The following is a 22,224-nucleotide window of genomic DNA, read 5'->3' as shown; positions in this document are numbered from 1 at the left end:
AAAAGAAGAGTATATATTTCCTTAGTTTGGTTCACGAAAATAATAGGAAAGGGAAACAATATTTGATCTTCTCTTCTCTCTTGTATAGGACGGTATTTATATCAAATCAAATAATTTAATATTAACAACTAAAATTTATTGCAAGATAATTATGATTAAGTGACAAAATAAATATTGATATGACAAACACACTACTAAAAATTATTAAAAACCAACGAAAAAAATACCGACCAATAGCGATTGATCGCCATATTGGGTACATTTAACTGTGATTAAGTGACGATTGATCATGTTAGGAACTTTTGTTATCTTTTCTAATTATTTAAATACTACTTCGCCTTTGACAAAAAAAATAAAAATAATAATAATAATAATAATAATAATAATAATAAAACTACTCCATATAACTATAAAACTCTTTCACATCAAAAACCATATAATTAAAGTTCTTTAAGATAATATAGCTAGATTTGAATAAAGGGGATTTCTTTTAAAATAAATATAATACATAGGGTACACGTCTATGTTTATCCAGATAACAAAAAAGAGTTTAAAAATCAAATAAAAGTTTATTAACATATATAATGAAGTAAACCTACATGCTGGAGAAAGAAGCATCACAAAAATTAGTCAATATTCAAAAAAGTTTTTTTTTCTTTTTGAAGAATGTTTGTTTGACTAGTCAATTTGTATAAATGGACATCAAATAAATAGCAAAACTTTGGCTATACAATTGCTATCATTAATTTCAATTTAGCATCTTCTAGGAATTGAAGGATATAAGCTGAATCTCTTCATTTAGTTGTAGTCAAACCAACCTTGCAAGGGTATGATATTTTTTTATTGAAGAATATTAATTTTGAATAATTATATTATATGAAAGATATTTTTTTCTCGAATTTTAACAAGAGGAATATTGGCTTTCTAACTGATAGTTTATATATCAATCTTCAAGTATAATAAAATATATATTTTAAAAAATAAAATTGGTATAACGTGAAATATATTTTTTTAAAATTTAAATAAATTATTTCTAAATGGAACTATTTTTTAAAATATAATATAATTTTAAAAATAAAAGGATAAGATATTTTTGTATTTTAGTAAAGATTTTTTAAATTTATTATAATAGAAGTCATATCACGGATAAAATCAAGTAACCAAAATCCTATGAAATATTTACGTAAAAATCTGGCTAGATTTATTGTTTACTTTTTATAACTGATATACATAGATGATATACTGTCAATACACGATTATACACATATTATATATAAATTATATATAAATTACACATCCTTCAATTAATTTAAGTAGTTGGGTGAGCGCCTATTTAGGTTGATTAGATAAAGCCAAAAGAAAAATATGAAAGAACTTCAACCAAAGACTAAAAATATAAATAAATTTCTTATGTAGACAGTTTCTATTATAACTCATTCTTTTATAGGGAAATAAATTAATTTTTTGTAACAAAAAAACAGAAAAATAACAAATAAGATAAAAGAAAATAGATGTGGAAAAAAATGTATGGAAAATCTAAAAACTAGAAATAAGAGACGACAACGAATTTCTCAAAGATTTAGAAGTTGATCTCATCAATTTTAAATATATATTTTTTCAACTCAAATACATAGATTATAAGATAAGAATTTTTTAATTTACATTGTGTGTCGATTTTTCAAAAATCACTGTTACTAACAAACTGATATGATATTCGAATATGAATTTAAATGTAATTTGAATTATTTGCATTGAGGTTAAGCCAAGTATGGTATCGAAAAAAAACTACTTGGCAGTTTTAAGATAATATGTGCAATGTTATATAATAAAAATCACCTAAATTAACATTTAATGATTCAAAGAATAAAAAATCTGTATATATAGGGTATTCAAAATTCAAAATCTGTGGGTAGAGATATCGTTAAACTCAAAATAGAGTCATACTAAAATAAAGTTTCACCGGCAACAAAATTATTTAAATTTTTAGATAGCCGATTAAAGTAGATTTTAAATTAAGGATAATATCTTCACTTGCATCATTATAAAGATAATCATTATTGAAATATATTTAAAGTTTTAGAAATTCAAATTTCAAAATAGAAATATATTTTAAAAGATAACAGCATACCAAATAAGAGTTCAAGTCATAGTAAAGGAGTCATGTCGTAACCAAAGAGTTGTTCGTATTTTATCAACTTTTGTGCGTTTTCATAAATACGAGTTATTATTTCGCTTCGTGACTATTTTTAGATTCCATTGACACCACTAAAAATTGTGCAAATAAATATTATCACTACAAAATTTGAGATAATGTTAGTCTTTTTTCATACAGTGTTTCTTAATTAATATCTAACGATTATCTATAATTATCTAGAAGGTTTAAAGTTTAGGGTTATTTAAATATAATTCAAATAACTTAGATATTTAATATGGTTAATGTCAAATATCAAAATGGAGTTATACTAGAAGAAAAAGAAAATCACTGGCTAAAGAATTATTTAAATTTTTAGATAGCCAGCTAAAATAAGTTTTGAATTAAGGATAATATTTTCACTTGCATTATTATAAAAATAATTATTATTGAAAAATAAAGTTTTAGAAACTGAAATTTAAAATAGAAATATTTTTTGAAAGATATCAACACACCAAATAAGAGTTCAAGTAGTAGTAAAATAGTCAAGTCGTATCCAAAGAGTCCTTCATATTCTCAACCTTTGATTGTTTTGCCATAAATATAAGTTATTATTTTGCTTCCTGACTATTTTTATGATCAAATGACACCGACGAGAATGGTACCAAAAAAGAAAATAGAATTATAACTAGTAGATTTGAGAAATGGTTAATCTTTTTCATGTAGTGTTTCTTAATTAATATCTAGTGATTATCTTTATTTATCGAGAAGGTTTAAATTTTAAGATTATTTACATATAATCCAAATAACTCAAATACTTGACATGGTTAATGTCCGCGCGCCCGCGCGGGTGCTAATACTGGTTTAAAAGTATAATCCTAAGATATTAAAAGGTTAAAATAATTTTGGTAACGTTGAATAGTAGGAAAAGAGGAATAATAACTTTTAGTAAAATAAGTTTTTATGTTAATGAGTGAACTAAATAAAGTAAAAGAAGAGTATATATTTTCTTAGTTTGGTTCACGAAAATAATAGGAAAGGGAAACAATATATGATCTTCTCTTCTCTCTCGTATAGGACGGTATTTATATCAAATCAAATAATTTAATATTAACAACTAAAATTTATTGCAAGATAACTATGATTAAGTGACAAAATAAATACTGATATGACAAACACACTACTAAAAATTACTAAAAACCAGATCGTCATATTGGGTACATTTAACTATGATTAAGTGACAAATATTTATATGGAAAACACACTACTAGAGCGAGTACATTTATCTTGAATTTATTAACTTGATATAAATATTATGTACGAGTAAAAAAGTTAGATATTTAAGAATTAAATATATCCCTTTTCTTTCTTTCCTTTTCCAATAGAAGATAAGGTTTTACCCTTTTAATTTCTTGAGGGGAATCATTAAATTTAGAGGATAAAAATCCTCTTTCCATAAAGGTCTAAAGAGCACTCCAAAGAAAATAAACCAACCGCAACCAATGGTTTAAACTTTATATTTGTTAAAACTAGTCTAGTCAACAAGTAAAATGATGGCTACATATTGGACGATCTATATTCGTATACACTAACCTTTGTCCTGGAATGTTCAAACTCTATTTAGATTTTATTATATTCTTTTTAGTTATATAATATCTATCATTTTTTTTCCATATAGGGGCGGTGATGGTGTTAACACTACGAGTTCAGTTGAATCTAATAATTTTGGTTTAAACCTGTATTTATCTTAAGAAATTGATTGAATATGAATAAAAAATAATTTAGAACTTAGTAGCTTAAAATGACTAGAATTCCGAATTCATAAATTTCAAATCTTAGTTTCGTCTCTGTATAAGATAACAACCTTATGTGAAAGGAATTGCTAATTCAACTCGAGAGAAAGTGTAGAATTTCTCCCCTAATTTCTAAAGTTTATTTATTTGTATGTAATGAACATAGGTAGAAGTAGAACAATTGAAACGGATCTTATATCGTTTTTCTTTCTTCTTACTTTTATAATTTTCTTTGCCTTTTTCTTCTATTAATTAGTTATTAATACCTCCTTTAAATAGATGTAATCTAACATTATTGGCTCTAATAGCTATAGGTCGGTGCTTGCTAGTGGGTCTAAAAAGTCATATCTAATTAAATTGCAAATCTTAGATATAAATACCTAGAGAAAAGTATTAAAATGAGAAATTAGTACCCTAATACACCACATGGGAATATTGACCAAACCGGATAATTAGGCAAAAAGCCATTTTGAATGAGACTTTTCGATTTAATTTACTATTTAATCGGGTAACAATACGAACTAACCTATATCAAGTAGAAAACCATTTTAAAAAATATATACATATAATTAAGTATATGCATATTGATTTAGTGTTGTGGTGGGCGCGTGGCTATGGGGTTTCAATTCACGAGAAAATAGGAATTTGGTAAGGCTATTTGAGAACATTAAATGAATAAATGCACTTAGGTAGGACCCATTTGTAACCCTAAATTGACAAAGCATCACTTATAGAAAAGAGAAGCAAAGATGGATTCTTCTCAAAGTTATAAAATAACAATATCCTTCACATGGTGATGAGTCACTAATGATTATGAAGATAGATACAAATTATTTTTGCTCTAATTTTCGGTTCAAAGAATGTAGAGTTTCGTGGGAAAAGAAGAGTTTGGCTAATTATAACCTGTAATTAAAATATAATGAAATGTATCAAAGTTAAATATGGTTCACAGAGTATTTGGCCTACTAGTAACTAACCTTAGATTCTTGCCGTGGAGAGACTTTAATAACCATAGCATACTAAAATCGAAAATTGAGATAGTTAGACCTATGCTGGAAGTACATATTCCTCTCTATTTTAATTATTTTAATAGATATTTGCTATCTCTAATCAACAACATATACATAAGATAACTTTATTCATAAATATTTAGGCATATAAAAAGAAATTACCGTTTACACACACATATTTATATATTGTGAATTCTAATCTTCAAATTTTGCACTCAATTTATCGAATATTAATAGCCAGTTTGGCCAAGTTTTTTCAAGCTTAAAAAATAATTATTTAGAAAAAAGGTTTTTTTTTTCAAAATTGAATTGTTTGGACAAGCTATTAGAAGAGGATTTTTTTTTTTTGAGTGATAGCAGAAGCACTTTTGGAAAAGCCAAAAAAGTAGATTTTTCCTGAAGTACTTTTTGAGAAAAATACAATTATAAGTATTTTTTTTAAAGTTTGATCAAACGTTAATTGCTGCTCGCAAGTATTTTTTTAAATTAATTAACTAAACACAAATTATTTCTCACCAAAAATATTTTTTAAAAAACACTTTAAAAAACCGCACTTCTCAAAATAAGTTATTTTTTCTGCTATAAGGCATAAAAGTAGGTGCCAAAAATCTACTCTTATATATCCTTCCATTTTCCTTAGTTGTAAATGACATGAAATGTTGAAGAAATGATGTGTAACCTTTTTCTACAAATGTGACTTTTTGTGGGGTGCAGACCTCACACCTAACCCCCTAGAATCCTAGGCAATTTATTTGATTTAATTAATACTCCTTCCCAACTAAAATCACAACAAAAAATATGGGGACAAATTAAGAATTTTTAAGTTGTTTTCTGAAGAAAAAGCCAAGGAGAAAAAATTGCAGAAAAAGATGGAATCCCATAAAAAAGAAAGCATTGTGAAAATTAGGAATTTTATGAATTATTAATCAAGAAAATTCCAAGAGGAAAAAGAACAAAATAAAAGGGGCAAGAAATAGAAAAAATAGGAAAAGGACAGAATTTTTTCGGCAAATAAACATGAAAGGATTTTTGGCAGAGAGCAAACATAACTTGACAGTTGACACACCAATGTCTTCTCACCAAACCGAAAGCCTAAGTTAAAAGCTAACCCTAAAGAAGACATATTATTATCCTTTTTATGTTCCACACTACCCCCACCACCTGCCCCCTGGATTTTCCTAGACAATGGATCATATATTTTTTAATTTTATGTTCCATATTTGGTACTTATTTTGGTATCCCGACTAATTTGAGTTCATTAAAGAGATGTTTCCTGACCAAAATTCTTTCAATTCCCAAGACTCGAACATAATACCTAAGGATGGATGGATACTATACATTTTACTTAGGGGAGAAATCATTATTTTAACGCGACGGGACATTAGTATTATGTTCAAGCAGTGCATCATATAAAGGTTGTTAGCATGCAGAATTTCAAGTAATTTAAATTAATCACCTTTAAGATATATACATATACATATACAAGATTTATATCGAAGTTAACGGTCCGATAACCCTTCATGGTTACATACTTACATATAGGACCGCCTCCGATTCTATCGTAATATACCTCAACATGATTTACTGTTTTTATAATTTATTCATTCAGAAAAATGAATTGTTTGGATGACAATCTTTTTAGAACTCAATGATGTATAGTATTCTCATATTCAAGGGCGGCTCGAAGGCTTTACTCCGTGAGGCCGTTGTCTTAGGCCCCAAAATTTGAAGGCTCCAAATTTATTTAAATTTATATTATTATTATTATTACTATATACTATATATTATATAATTTATATAAATATTTACTATAAAGAAAGATATTACAATATATTTTTTTGTAACTCGATTGAGGTTATTTTATACCAATAAATTTATAAATTATGATAATTTTCTTCCCTCATTAATTAGTACATTTGCTTTACTCTTCAATTTTAATTTTATCATTTTTATATAGGAATTAAGTTATATATATCGACAACATAATGAATTTCTTTTACAATGTTCTCTAAAACTGCATGAACACAAAAGCATTCATGCACCGGTTTGGAAAAATGCATAAGTACCCCCTGACCTATAGCCGGATTTTCAACTACACGCTCTACCTTTGCGGGAATTTTATTATCCTCCTAAACTATTTTAAAGTAGAATTATTTGCACCCTTAAAGCTTACGTGGCAGAGTGTGTGTACTTCACTCTCCTTGGGAGAGTGAGAAGCAAGAAAAAATAATTTTTCAGATTTTTTTTTGCTTTTTTACATTTTTAGCGAGGTGTATAATTTCTTACTTTTTTTCTTTTTCTTTGTCTTTTCCTTCTTCTCCTCCACTTTGCCATTCCCGACGACTTTTATGGCCTTCTTCTTTAATTATTTTGGTTAGTCGGTTTCTTTCTTTTTCTCTCCCTCTCAAACACACAAATCACACTTTCATAAAAATCACTCAGATCTAGAAATATCTATCACCGAAAAATAAAAAATGGAGTTTTTGAATTTTCAAACTGGAAGAAGCCTTTTCTTACAAAGCAAATACACATATACTCACATAATTTACTATCACTCGTATCTTAATCATAAAAGTCGATATTTTTATGCCCCACAATTACTGGTGATAGAAACCATCTAAAATGCCATCACCACAATAGCCATTTAAAGGTCTCAACCCTATCTTAGCCGCCGGGAAAAAAAAGAATAAGAAGAAGAATATATCGGGGGCCAAAAATTAGAACATGGGATGAAACTTTATTGTTTAGTTTGGTGGTGACGAGAGTAAATGAAAAGAGAAAAGAGAAAGAAAAAAATAAGGAAAAGAAAAGAAAAACAATTTTTAATAAAATATACACTTGTCTATGACATGTAGGTCACCTCCCAATAGAAATCAGGTTGTAGTATTTCAAGGGTGGATTTATTCTATTTTAAAATAGATTAAGGGGTAATAAAACCCCCGCCAAAGGTAGAGTGTGTAATTGAAAATCCGGTTATAGGTGTGGGGGTACTTATGCATTTTCCGCACCGATTTTCTTTTAGTGTAATTCGACACATTATATTAGGTTATTTACGATCTATTTTAGATATTCACCAATAAGTGCTAATATAAGTACTTAATAGAATAAATTACAATTATTGTTTAAATTGACTAGAAGGAGTAAATATTTTTGATACCGTCAATGCTCAAAACTTAAGCTATTACGTTATGTATGTTTATTTCTTTTTCTTGTTTGTGATGATACCTAAATCAAAATTTTCACTTTGAGTTCTGGACCTCAATATTCGATAGTCCACCACTTTTATTTTTTGTGCTCTTCCTCTTATTATTATTATTATTATTTTTGAAATTCAATTTTTTTTGTCCTAAATGATTAATTTGTTATTTAAAAGCAAATTTTATTATTAGTGTAAATATTTTATAGCATAAATTTAAGGGTCTTTATATGATTTCGCCCTAGGTCACGAGATTCGTTGAGCTGCCTTGCTCATGTTCTCATTGTATGGAGGAGTTAGTTAGATTTAAGACTTTTCTAAAATGATATAGTATTTAATTTGTCCGTTGTACTATGTAGTGATTTATTTGAAAATTAATCTCATCGTTCTTAAGAAACAGGCAGCAAATCTTAACCGGGCTTAATGTTAAGGCCAAAGTTTTGAATGTAGTACATCATAAAAAAAAAAAAATCAAGTGGAATATTAGACTAATTTTATTAATACAAGTTGTTTAATATAATATTAATTTCATTTTTTATCCCTTAATATTGATGAATTTTGATGTGAACTTGAATTAATTATGCGGAGAACCATGAAGGGATACCAACCCCTTCAGTTTTTCCTTTACTTTATATATTTGTCAACCAATCTCATGCATGTTAATTATTTTTTCCAAACTCACGAGGTATAAAATAAGAAAAGTGGCCCAAATAAATCTCAAAAGGTGGATAAGTAAATTATGAATAATTAAAATACTTGCTTGGATAATTTACATATATAAATGTGGATAATTTAAGAAGATATATTATAATATATAAGAAATATACGTAATGTTTTTGTTGTACCCACTGAAGCATGATAGTCGAGACGAACGACAAAATGGGAATTGGGGTACAAGATATCTGATGACTGTATAATATGACATTACGTAGACAATAATGCATTTTGTTTTTCAAAAAACAATTGACCCAAAAGATAAGATTATATCTCAATTTAATTAATATTAAAAACGTATGCCCACTCTATACTTTAATAGGATCGTATTGAAAAATGTCAACTTGAACATGAACTGTCATCCACATAAACATTAATGAAAAAAATATAATTCTGAATATTTGTGAAGACAAATTATAAATCTTTTATTAGTTGCTCCCATAGCTAGTATTTTATGAATTTGGACATTTCTTCAGCATATTGGAGACAATTGTCCAAACCTGTCCCAGCTGTTATTATAAGCTTATTTACCCTATCAATTTGAATGTAGATCACTGTCCATTTATATAGGAGATAAATGTTGGTAATAAATTATATAAACGATAATATTGAGAATAAATATCTAGAAATGCAGGGGCGACCTGATGAATTTTGTGGCCTAAAACCAAACTTTATTAGGGGCCTTAACTTCTTTAAGAAGAATTATTTTTTTATTTGAATTCTATTTTTTTAACTTTTTTTTAGATGCAAAGTTATTAATAATTTTCTTATAATCAATTTCTCCTAATAAGTCTTTCTCAATTGATAATATATCTAATCCATTTAACATCTCTTGTGACATTGTTGATCTTTGGTAAGATTTTATCAATTTTAATTTTAAAAAACTTTTTTCGATGAAGTAACAGTAACATGAGTTATTCACAATATTCTATAAGCAATATAGGCATTTGCATAAGAATCAAATCTTTTTATTTGATTGGGCATATCAATTAAACTGTTATTTTCTACTTGTACTATTTTTTTAGCACTATTATTCAAAAATAAATCTAAACCAGCAATATCAGATTGATTATGCTTTAAGGAACATTTAAGATAATATTTTTTCAAATTTTCTATCTAGGTTTTTTACCGCTAAATAGAAAAATAAAAAATATATTCATATGCTTCGAATTGTTCAAATATATTTTGAAATAAAAAATAGCCTAGTCTACTATCTATAAAAAGTAATCAAATCTAAAGGACTCTTTTAGAGATTTTGAGATTTCATTATCAATATTCTCATCAAATTATTTCTTCTTATATATCATAATGCAATTTTCTTGGCAGAAATTATAGAAGTTGCAAATTCTTCTTCTCTATATTTGTTAAACAAGGAAATCAAACTTTTTCAATCACATAATTTTTTAAACTTATATATAGCTTATTAGTTGTAACAAAAAATGCCTCTTCCACAAATGTGGGGCCTAAAAAAATTGTTTTACCTGCTTTAGGAAAGGGCCGCCCTCGTAGAAATGTTAACTTTGGAAGCCTGAAAGGATCTATTAAAACGATAAAAATCCACAGAAATGGATATGGAAATCACATACTTATAACAATCCTTTCACTTTCCCAAATTCTTACGATTATCTCATCTGACACTAAACCATTGTTCATGGAATGATAATACCACGGTATGGATTTTAGGGAGAATAATGTGTACGCGGACTTTATTTTATCTTATGAAGGCAAAAAAACTATTTCTCAGTTCAAAAAAAGCATTTCTCAACAAGTTTGAATGAGAAAAACAATAATAAAGAAGCCGTGTTGAAAAATTGTTCAAGAAATGACGAGCGAAGAAAATCCATAAAAAAATAGTTTAGGAGATTTACGGATCTTTTTATGTAGAAACGAATTTGTTGCACCTACAATTTGAATTATTGATAGTAGGAATTATTACAAAATGGATTAACTCCTAAAGGGTCGTTTGGTTTGAAAACAAGTTATGCTGAGATTAGTTATGATAAGATTAATTATACTGTGATTAGGTTATGCGAGAGTTATTCTGGTATTATTTCTTATTGACTGTTTAGTATGTTGTATTAATTCTATAATTGTTAATTTTACTGATTTATCGTAGGATAACTTATCTGAGATTACTATTTCACCATCTGAAAGTATAAGTTATCCTGGTATTATTTTTAATATTAAAATAACTTATTCTAGAATTAATAACCAAACAAAGAATAAGACAGTATTAATTTTTTATCCCAAAATTATTTTTACTTATCCATTGTAACAAACGACCCCTTAGTTTCTACCGTCTAAATATCCCATGTGGATAATTCTCTTTATAAACCTTAGTTGTCATCTTTTAACGAAGAAGCTTGCCTTTTTCAATACCATAATGGTATATTTATATCTTAATACTACTGTAAATGACATTACCATATAATAGGTATTCTAGTATTGTGAGAGTGGTTGCAGCTTGTGAATTACTTACCATATAAAAAAGTTTATTAAAAACTTACCATAAAATATATAATAGTAGAAAAAAGAGAACAAAACAAACGAATGAATAAAATAAAAGTCTTTCACTATCTTAATACTGTCGCTGACTAAGCTGCCAAAATACTTCATTCCATACGCTGTTGCTGACCAATAGTAGCTCAAGAATTTGAATACCCTTTAAAGAAAAGATTCCAAATAAAAATATCAAACAAACTAAATGATAAATAATAAATAATAAACAAACCCCCCAACATTATTAATAAATCTCATTCTAACTAACGGCTGTACACCTTTTTTTTACTCGACGTTTGGTATTTTTTTGAGTCTTGATTAATTCAAATTTGTACCACGTAAGGCCAATTATAAAAGACACATATTATAAAATTTTATTTTTTATTTTTAGGTTGGGAATCCTATACATCTTAAAACAACTATGTGACTATAGACTCATTACTGTAGACTAAACAAATCCAATTCAGAATAACAATAAAATATAAAAAATAATGTCAAAATCAAAAGGTCTCATGTTCATGACTGTAAGATAAAGTGCACAGTTAAAAGTAAAGTTGGAGAGAGAAATGATTTTTTTTTTTGGGATAAATACACGAACAAATGCTGTACTGCTAGTAGTATTATTACTTATACATTGGAGTATTGAGAAGAAGAAAAGGGTTCTGTGTATTTGAAATCTTCAGCATCATATGCAAATTATGGGTTATGTATTTTAATGGGAAGATGATTATTTTAATGTTATTAAGTTAAGAGAAGTGAGAAATTAAAAGCAGCAAGAGCAATGCCGGGAAAAATGGGAAGGAGAGAGAAAATAATGTTTTTGCTGAAGAAACAGATGATGAATGTTATGTTCATGGAGATGAGAGCCACCACTTCCTCTGTACTCTTCCTTTTTCTCCTTTTCATTCTTATTCTCTTTGTTCTTTAATTCATCAGCTCACAAATCTCTGTCTTTTTTTTTTTCCTCAAAGATTCAATTTTTCATTACCTAAAATTGTTATACTTGCGGTTTCTTCATCTGGGGTTCTCTTATTTCACACTGAAGTTCAAAAAGTTTCTTCCTTTTTTAGGTGGGGTTGTTTATTTATCTCTAAATATTGCTCTCTGGGGTTTTTGCAGGCTAAATTTATCAGCTCACAAATCTGTATTTGTTAAAAAGTTTCAATTTTTATACCCAAAAATCTTTATACTTGTGTTTCTTGATCTGGGGTTCTATTAATTTCTCACTGAAGTTCCAAAAGTTTCTTCCTTTTTTGGTGGGATTGTTTATTTATCTCTAGATATTGTTATCTGGGGTTTAGAGGATTTAATTGCAGAATCTGATATGAGTCTTGTTCAGTAGTTATTTGGGTGCTGACCTCTGGATCTGATCTTGATTTTAATGAAAAATTTGATCTTGGGATCAAATCTTGATGATTCTGGGATTGGTTGAGTTGGGTTTTTAGGTTTGAGTCAACAGATTGGTCAAAGGTTCAATCTTTTTGTTGTCATAAGTTTCAAGCTATTTTGGTTGTATATATCAAAATTCAGTGTGAAATAGATTGTTGTAATCTGTTCTCCCCTTGAGGATATTTAGTGATTTCTGGGGGAAAAGCTTACTGCTTTTTGTGTAATTTTTAAAGAAAAAAACATTAAATATAACCCTGAATCCACCATTTTTTTATTGTGGATTATAGATTCCATTATATTTTGATAGAGTTTCTTCTTTTAGCACAAAGAAATCAGATTACAAAAATTCTTAGATTAGGAGAAGAAGAGTTGTAGTCAGGCTTATCTAAGTGAGGCGAATTATCGGTATATTTGGTGGGTGATTTCTGGTCTATGGGAGTACCTGATAGTTCACTACTGGATTTGATAGAGAAGGTTAGGACTTGGATATCGTGGGTTATGAGTGATCCAACTTCATTGGCTGGCAGACGCAAGATGGATGCTGACAGTTGCAAAACCTGTTATGAATGCAAGATGAAGTTTACTGATTCTTACCTCAAGTTCCATTGCTTAAGTTGCAGTCGAGTATTCTGCAATGATTGCGTGCACATTTTTGGATCTTCAGATGTTGTTGCATCTGGATCAGGAGAATCAGAAAGCTTGGTGAGGGCTGCGGTTGATATCAAGACTTGCAAATTTTGTTCTGACTTAAGCAATTGTCATAAAAGCACTAGGAAGTTTAGTGACAAAGTTTATCCTTCTGAATCTCCAAGAGAAAGCCCAGAACCGCTGTCACCAAATTTCAGTAGTGACAGATTTGATGTTTATTCTCCGCATGATGCAAGTAAGAGTAGTTTTACAGCCTTTTCGAGTCATCCATCTTCAGTGTCTTTGCGTCACTCGCCAAGCAGGTAACAATCTGGTTCAATATTTGTTAGATTTCTTTATTTCCTTGTAATTATTCCAGGGTGAAATTTTGTGTTTTCCATGTATGTTAATATACTAAATGAAACATCAAATATGGCAGGATCAACCTGTTATCTAATTATTGATTTAGTTGTTTTAGTTTCCGTAATTGTGGGTATAAGAGCTTGGTTTTACTTTGTTTTCTCAAAAAGAGATTTGGATCTATCCCAAGATTTGGCTTGGCTTAAAGTAGCTGATGTTGCGATAATCTTATGTGTAAAGGCTGGAGTTTCGTTCCAAGATATTCGGCATGTGATATTAACTTATATCTGTTTTTTCAGTTTTCTATTATCTTGTTTGCAAGTCAAAAGATCATTTCGTTTGCACCAAAGTGGTGCCAAAAACTTCACATTTGTGTTGTATCATTAAATTTCCGACATATCTATATATAGCTTTCTGAACAAGTTTTTTTTTTTTGGACACAAAAAAATACAAGCACTAAAGAGCTTCTAATTCTCCACATGGGCTTCTTTACTCCTTGAAAAATCTTATGTACTCTTTTTCCCACATCATCTAGAACATAACAATGGTGCGACCTTCCAATTATCGTTCCCCCATCCCAAATTTTTTCATCCTGCAACTTGACTGGGCATCTGCCACCGTACTCGGTAGCACTCAAGCAACATTGAACAAAGAGAAGACAAACTTCATGTATGTTAATTTGACTACCGAATAAAGCCTACTGTTTCTTTTTGGAAAAAAATTACCCATCAAACAGAAGCTACATAGATTTTATGAGATTGCTAACATATGTTCAACTTGTGTTTTCAAAGCTGCTTCCTTGAACTAAGAAATCTTACTTTTGTGCTTATAATTGTAGGAGTGATGAAGATGAAGGAGGGGACTTCATGGATCATTCTTTTAGCCCATCAAGTGACTATTGTCATGATACTTCTGATATAGAATCAAGTAGTATTAGTACTAGACATGAATTTTACGGTTTCAGATCAGTTGGATCTAGTCCTTCAAAAAGCCCCTCTAGGATTCGTTTTATTTCCAATAGAGTTGGGCATTCTGTACAGCACCAACAAGAGACCCCAATGTCTCGGAATGATGGTCCCCTTGATCATGAAGCGTCAGCTGTTTTAGGAAGGGTTGAGAAAGGAAATGAGGGTCTAGAGACTGCTGATGACTGTGTTGACAATTTGTCCATTTACCAAGACCAGTTTGAGAAGCAGCAAAAACCATTGGATTTTGAAAACAATGGTCGTCTATGGTTCCCTCCTCCACCTGACGATGAAGATGACGAGGCACAAAATAATTTCTTTACATATGATGACGAGGATGATGAAATCGGAGAGACCTCTGCATCATTTTCTTCCAGTGGGAGCCTTGCCAGCATTTTCCCTGCAAAGGAGAAACAGCAAGCGGATCACAAGGAACCATTACGAGCTGTTGTACACGGTCATTTCAGGGCTCTTGTCTTGCAGCTATTGCAAGGTGAAGGTATAAATTCAGGGAAGGAAGGCAGCACTGATGACTGGATTGACATAGTTACATCAATAGCATGGCAAGCTGCAAATTATGTGAAGCCAGATACTAGTAAAGGAGGCAGCATGGATCCAGGTGATTATGTAAAGGTCAAGTGCGTAGCTTCAGGAAGCCAAAGTGAAAGGTGAATTTTTCTCTTCTTACCACACGGACATTAATATTTTCCATTTTTTCTGATCATGTGAAAGTCTGGCGGGTTCAGGTTTGTTTTTTGTTAGATTCATGATTGAGTTTTGGTTCAATGCAGCACCCTCGTTAAAGGAGTAGTTTGTACTAAGAATATCAAACACAAGCGCATGACTTCACAGTACAAAAATGCCCGATTACTTATTTTACGAGGAGCACTTGAGTACCAAAGAGCTGCCAATCAGTTGGCATCTTTTGACACCTTATTGCAACAGGTTTTGACTTGATCTTTATCTGTTAATGGATGAGATAAGAGCAAATAGAGACAGATTAAAATGTTCTGTTCGCCTAACAGGAAAAGGAGCACCTGAAGATGATCGTTTCAAGAATAGAGGCTCACCATCCTAATGTGCTGCTTGTGGAGAAAAGCGTCTCTTCATATGCTCAGGAGCTTCTACTGGCAAAAGAGATCTCGTTGGTGTTAAATGTTAAGGGGCCACTGCTAGAGCGGATAGCCAGGTGCACTGGTGCTCTTGTAACCCCATCCATTGATAACATAACCACAACAAGATTGGGACATTGCGAACTCTTCCGCTTAGAAAAGGTTTCTGAAGAGCATGAACATGCCAACCAGTTAAACAAGAAGCCATCAAAAACTCTGATGTTTTTTGATGGTTGTCCTAGGCGTTTAGGTTGCACGGTATTTTCCCCTACCTTGAATCCATTATTGGTTTACTGAAATTCGAATTATTTGAAGTTCTAAATATGATTTAAATATTGCATACCTGTTGGTATACTCGTCTTTTTTACTTCCTTGAGCATGCAAAGTTCCTCTAAACTACTACTAATATCATGCATCTATTTAACTTTGACCACCTTGCTCTAATTATATGTTTATTCAAGTGGGTTCCCTTATGGTTATGCTCATGTTATGGCATTTATATGATGATTTCTTCTGTGCCATTTGTGCTTCTCCCTTCTAGTCACCAATTTCAAGTAGAAACCAGAAATTTCATCTTTACATCTGATTAAGAAATTTAAATTGTTATTTGAACTTAATTAAGATGTTTCACTTCATATATTTAACTTAATAGCCCTTTTTTTTCATTTCTAACTCCAAGCAGATTTTGTTTGTGTTTACATATATAATTTCTTGCATTGCGCATAAAAACAAGGGGCTTTAGTTGTGCGTTGAGCTTGAAGCCCATGAAACATTTGATGCTTTTATAAGCATTTCGTTTTTAATAGCATTGTGAACATTAGTTTAAACTTGTTGTGAAACTTCAATGGGGTTCCCTCGTCACTAAATGTGTAGCTCTCATGTTTTTTTCTTCTGCCAATATGGGGTTTGCGAGTTTCAACTCAAGCTTATGTGCAAAGTTGACAAGATATTGTCTTGTATCTTTATTTGTATATTAAATGTTGAAGTTAGATATAGAGGGTCACTTATCCTTTCATTTGACAATATGTAGGTCTTGCTAAGGGGCTCATGTCGTGAAGAGCTGAAGAAGCTGAAGAAGGTCGTTCAGTATGCTGTATTTGCTGCATATCATCTGTCCCTCGAGACATCGTTCCTTGCTGATGAGGGTGCTAGTCTACCTAAAGCATCTGCAGCACCCGAGGGTACATCTGCTGATAATTCTATCTCAGCGATTTCTCATTCTGCTGCGGCTGCAAGAGCGCAGACAGTTGCAAATGACTCACATGTTCAACTAGGATCTGCCAATTGCAGTGTGGAAGTAGTTTTACCGGAGTCATTGTTGGAGCATCATTACCCTCAATGCGGCGATCAATCTAACCTAGATGACTGTGGAGCAAGAGATGTTCTCTCTACTGCTGGTCTTGAAAATCTAGCACCGTTTCTTGCGCATGATTCGAGAGCTGTTGGTTTTGTTGAAATCAAAGATCAAACTAATGAAGGATCGCTGGAAACTTCAGGTCAAGAAGAGAGTCAGCCCAGAGACCTAGGAGAGCTGTCAAAGCTTGAAAAGTCAGATGAAAACGAAGCCTCCAATGAATTCTATTCAGCTGCGGACGGTCGTCAAAGCATATTAGTTTCCTTCTCTAGTCGATGTATTTTAAATGGAAGTGTGTGTGAACGTTCTCGGCTACTTCGCATCAAGTTCTATAGCTCTTTTGATAAACCACTTGGGCGATATCTTCAGGATGATCTTTTTGGTCAGGTAAATCATCATTTTGTCTCTAAGTTCAATAATACATGATATTCCCTTACCCAAAATAATTTCATGCTATTTTTGTATTTCACTTCATGATGTCAGATGTCTTCCTGTCAATCATGCAAGGAGCCAGCCGAGGCTCATGTCATCTGCTATACACACCAACAGGGGAATCTTACCATAAATGTTAGACGCCTTCCCTCGGTGAGTTCACTTCCTGGTGAACGGGACAAAAAGATTTGGATGTGGCATCGATGTCTTAAGTGTGCACAAATAGAGGGAGTTCCACCAGCGACTCGCAGAGTAATAATGTCAGATGCTGCTTGGGGACTCTCATTTGGGAAGTTCTTGGAACTTAGTTTTTCAAATCATACAACTGCTAACCGTGTTGCTAGCTGTGGTCATTCTCTGCAAAGAGACTGCCTCCGATATTATGGGTCCGTACTGTGTAGTACTTTCCTTAAGAATAGGGTTGGCTTCCCCAACAGTTTGAAATCACTGTGATTATTCAGTCATTGCTTCATCATCTTGTTGTGAAGAGAATAAAATAGACTTTGCTTTTGCAGGTGTGGAAGTATGGTTGCGTTCTTCCGCTATTCTCCTATTGACATTCTGTCAGTTCGTCTGCCCCCATTAACTCTTGAATTTAGTGGCTACACAGAACAGGAATGGCTAAGGAAAGAAGCAGCTGAGGTGCCAGAATTTATAAATACTTTTCGTGGCTATCTTGAAATGATTCTGAGTTTTTGTAATATCTTTGGTTTTGTTTTTGCTTACAATAGCTCTGTGTGACATGTCTTGTCTTTCCTGCAGTTACTGTGTAAAGCCAAAGCTTTGTACGCGGAAATATCCAGTGCCTTTCGAAGGATTGAAGAGAAAAGTTCCTCTTTAGAATGTCAAATATATACAACTCAGTTGAATGACTGCATCGTGGAGTTAAAGGACCTGCTTATGAAAGAAAAGAACGATTACTATGTAAGAAACAACGGGTCATCAATCTTAATACTTGTACATTTTCCTTTCATGAGTATAATTTTGCAGTTTTGCTGCAGATTATGTAGTAAAGCATGCATGACTAGTGCTGTCTTTCTCCTTACTGCTTTGCTTTCTGTTTGCCTGTACACTAGGACTTTCTTCAACCGGATGATGAAGAAACTTTCGACTCAAGGCAGGCTGCAATAGACATTCTTGAGCTGAATCACTTGAGGCACTCCCTTGTGATTGCTTCGCATGTTTGGGATCGTCGGCTTTTGTCTGTGAAATCTTTTCTTGAAAAGAGTTCTAGTTCAGTGGGTTCAGAGGATTCTGGATCTTGTAATGAGCTGATAGACTGGAGGAGGGACATGTTTCTGAAGAATGACACTCTTGAACATGTTTATGAAGAATCTGTGCCTGGGTTCTCAGACTTAGAAGAATATACCGAGAAAGCTTTGCAGTCCGAACAGGAGGAAACTCGCGTATCACCTTATGGTTCTGGTGAGCTCGAAAGTTCCATGTTAACCTCATCTGATAGTGAGAGAACGCAGGAAATGCAGATGGAAGGAGAGAATGTGGCTACTGAAACATCCTTGGCACGAACTCCTTCAGCTGCATCAGTCCTTTCCGATCAGATAGATTCTGCTTGGACTGGCACAGACCGATCTCCCAAAAAAGGTCAGTTGCTTCTGATGCTGCAAGGAGAAGGATCTGAAGCTGCTTCTTTTAGACCACCAAGTCAACTTGATTACCCTCCTTTTAGAAAGCTACGGTCACCCGCAAGAGTTCACTCCTTTGACTCTGCTCTGAGACTTCAGGAAAGAATCAGGAAGGGACTGCCGCCTTCTTCATTACATTTATCAACAATTAGGTCTTTTCATGCTTCTGGTGACTACAGGAATATGATCAGAGACCCTGTTTCCAGTGTTCAGAGAAGTTATTCTCAGATGTCACCTAGTGAAGCTCATAAGTTTAATCTTCTTATGGGTTCATCGCCCTCGTTTATTTCTTATGCATCTCTTATACCTGACGGAGCTCGGTTGATGGTTTCACATGGAGATGTTGTCGTAGCTGTTTATGACAATGAACCTACTAGCATAATATCTTATGCACTTTGTTCGAAAGCATATAATGATTGCGTCACTGACAAGGCAAGCGTGTATGGACGGGGTTGGAACACAAGTGACATCAATAAGGAGGCTGGAGTGGCTCCTCGCCTCTCGGCATGGCAGTCCTTTGGCTCCCTCGACATGGATTATATGCATTATGGTAGCTATGGTTCTGAAGATGCTTCCAGTACAATTACTTCCCTATTTGTAGATTCGAAAAGTTCTCCTCACCTAAGGGTCTCTTTTGATGACGAATCTTCGATTGCTGGGAGAAAGGTCAAATTTTCTGTCACTTGTTACTTTGCAAAGCAGTTTGATGCTCTTAGGAGGAAGTGCTGTCCTGATGAACTGGATTTTGTACGTTCCTTGAGTCGTTGCAAAAGATGGAGTGCTCAAGGGGGAAAGAGCAATGTTTATTTTGCCAAGTCATTGGATGAAAGATTCATAATAAAACAAGTTCAGAAAACTGAGTTGGACTCTTTTGAAGAATTTGCACCGGAGTACTTCAAATATATAACAGATTCTATTAGCTCACAGAGTCCAACTTGCCTTGCTAAAGTTCTTGGAATATTCCAGGTTCGACTTCCTTTTCATGTTTTCTCCTATAAACTTCCTTCTTATGACAGTGAAAAATGGTGTGGCTTTAATTTTCGAACTAGTTTTTAGTTGTAGCACAAGTCTTATTCCTATTCATATTCAATGTTTTAGGTTTCGGTCAAACACTTGAAAGGCGGCAGGGAAACAAAAATGGATTTAATTGTGATGGAGAATCTCTTTTTTGAAAGAAAGATCTCGAGGGTCTATGATCTCAAGGGTTCTCTACGATCTCGCTACAATGCAGATACAACTGGGGCAAACAAAGTGTTGCTGGATATGAATCTTTTAGAAACATTGCATACGAAACCCATATTTCTTGGAAGCAAAGCAAAAAGAAGCCTGGAGCGAGCTGTTTGGAACGATACATCCTTTTTGGCAGTAAGCTACTTTTGCTTCCTATCTCTCTCTAGATTGTGATATAGATTTTTAAGTTAAATGAGAATTTTGCAATTTCATAAATGCAATAAAGGAACATAGCCACAACTCAAGTTTAGTGAGCACTTTATGATGAACAACTTGAGGGAGCGCAACTGGTGAATCTCCCTTTAAGTGTAAATTTCAACGATGATTGAATAAAGTTTTTTGTTTTTGACAGTCTGTTGATGTGATGGACTACTCTTTGCTGGTTGGGGTGGACGAAGAGCGAAAAGAGTTAGTCTTGGGGATCATAGACTTCATGAGGCAGTATACTTGGGACAAGCACTTAGAGACATGGGTAAAGGCATCCGGCATACTTGGAGGACCGAAGAATGAATCCCCGACTATTATTTCTCCACTACAATACAAGAAAAGATTCAGAAAAGCGATGACAACCTATTTTCTCACGGTACCAGATCAATGGTCATCTTGAAAATCTTGAATTTGTTCTATTCTTTCTTAGAGCCTTCTGCCAATAAGCAAACTTTCCTAATTGCACAAAATTGCAGATGAAGGAAGGTTAGTTATTTTCCAGTTGGTTCATATTTGTTTTGCCATCTGGGGTTAAAATTCCCCTTGGAAAAGTGTATGAGAAGTAGGGACTATCATCTTTATTAAGAAATATTGCAAAGTGTACATTTGACCATCTGTACATTTATACAAAAGCTTCATTGAGTAAATGAAATCAAATGTCTCTTATTGCAAATCAGTTTGCATTAGACTTCCCCTTCTCTCTGCATAGTACTTTTCCACTAGTGTAAAGCCTTTTTCCATTGTTAGTGTATTTTAACCTACAATAATAGGTTAGTTATATTCCCGAGCCGAGGGTTCTTCAGAAACAGCCTCTCTGCCTTATTAAAGGTCGGGATAAGGTCTGCATACACACTACGTCCCTCCCTAAATTGCTTGTGGGATTACACTGGATTTGTTGTTGATAATAGGTTAGTTGTCTCATTTTAGCAGGTTATCAGTTAAGCTTATCATAAAAATTAACGCTTAATTATTACATAATTGGTGTGTAGAGCTTAAACTTCATCTTAAAAGAATTGTCTTCTTAAAAGAGCTCAGCCTTTTCCTCCCACATTTCCTTTTACATTTGTGGGAAGTATAGTAGGAGAGTCTTTCCAAAACAATTGTAAATTAATCTTGACTATGGGATAAACTCCAAATCATGTTCCACTTTTTTTTACGTACATCAACTTTATTACCATTCAAGAAAGAGTAGGGCACTATTTTATTCCTGTCACTTCTCTTGTAATGGAGAAAAGGGAAATTCTTTAATAAAAAATAAATAAAACGTAATAGACCCTTGTGGAAAAATAATAGAATTGACTTTATGACTTTATGATACCAGATTTTTTATGGAGATTTTGTCTGCCATGTGAAAAAGATTAAGAACAATCCTTCAACATTGTTATTCTTATTATTATATACTACAACACATTCTCTTGTCGGGTACATGTGATCCTAAATGTCAAGATCTAGTTAATTTTCGGATTGGTAATTGAAAAATAGTCAGTGTTTGTAAAGTTATTGAAATATAGCCACTATTTTGCTGCTGCACGAAAAATTCCGGCATAATATACCGGAGATTG

General features: G+C 32.2%; 1 protein-coding gene across 1 annotated transcript; it reads left to right on the top strand.

The window, feature by feature from the left end:
- The first annotated feature begins 11,961 nt into the window (after window positions 1-11,961).
- LOC104102771 (putative 1-phosphatidylinositol-3-phosphate 5-kinase FAB1C) lies at window positions 11,962-21,335 on the top strand. The gene is made up of 11 exons (XM_009610589.4): window positions 11,962-13,682; window positions 14,558-15,352; window positions 15,476-15,629; window positions 15,710-16,054; window positions 16,827-17,537; window positions 17,634-17,968; window positions 18,098-18,224; window positions 18,345-18,506; window positions 18,659-20,191; window positions 20,324-20,590; window positions 20,808-21,335. The coding sequence occupies exons 1-11, from the start codon at window positions 13,165-13,167 to the stop codon at window positions 21,060-21,062; spliced, it is 5,202 nt and encodes a 1,733-aa protein (XP_009608884.1). The 5' UTR covers window positions 11,962-13,164; the 3' UTR covers window positions 21,063-21,335.
- Window positions 21,336-22,224: the final 889 nt, after the last annotated feature.

The sequence above is a fragment of the Nicotiana tomentosiformis genome, chromosome 10 (genome assembly GCF_000390325.3).
Source record: "Nicotiana tomentosiformis chromosome 10, ASM39032v3, whole genome shotgun sequence".
NCBI classification, from domain to species: domain Eukaryota; kingdom Viridiplantae; phylum Streptophyta; class Magnoliopsida; order Solanales; family Solanaceae; genus Nicotiana; species Nicotiana tomentosiformis.
Note: the sequence above shows the minus strand (reverse complement) of the source record. Positions and strands in the feature narration are given on the sequence as shown.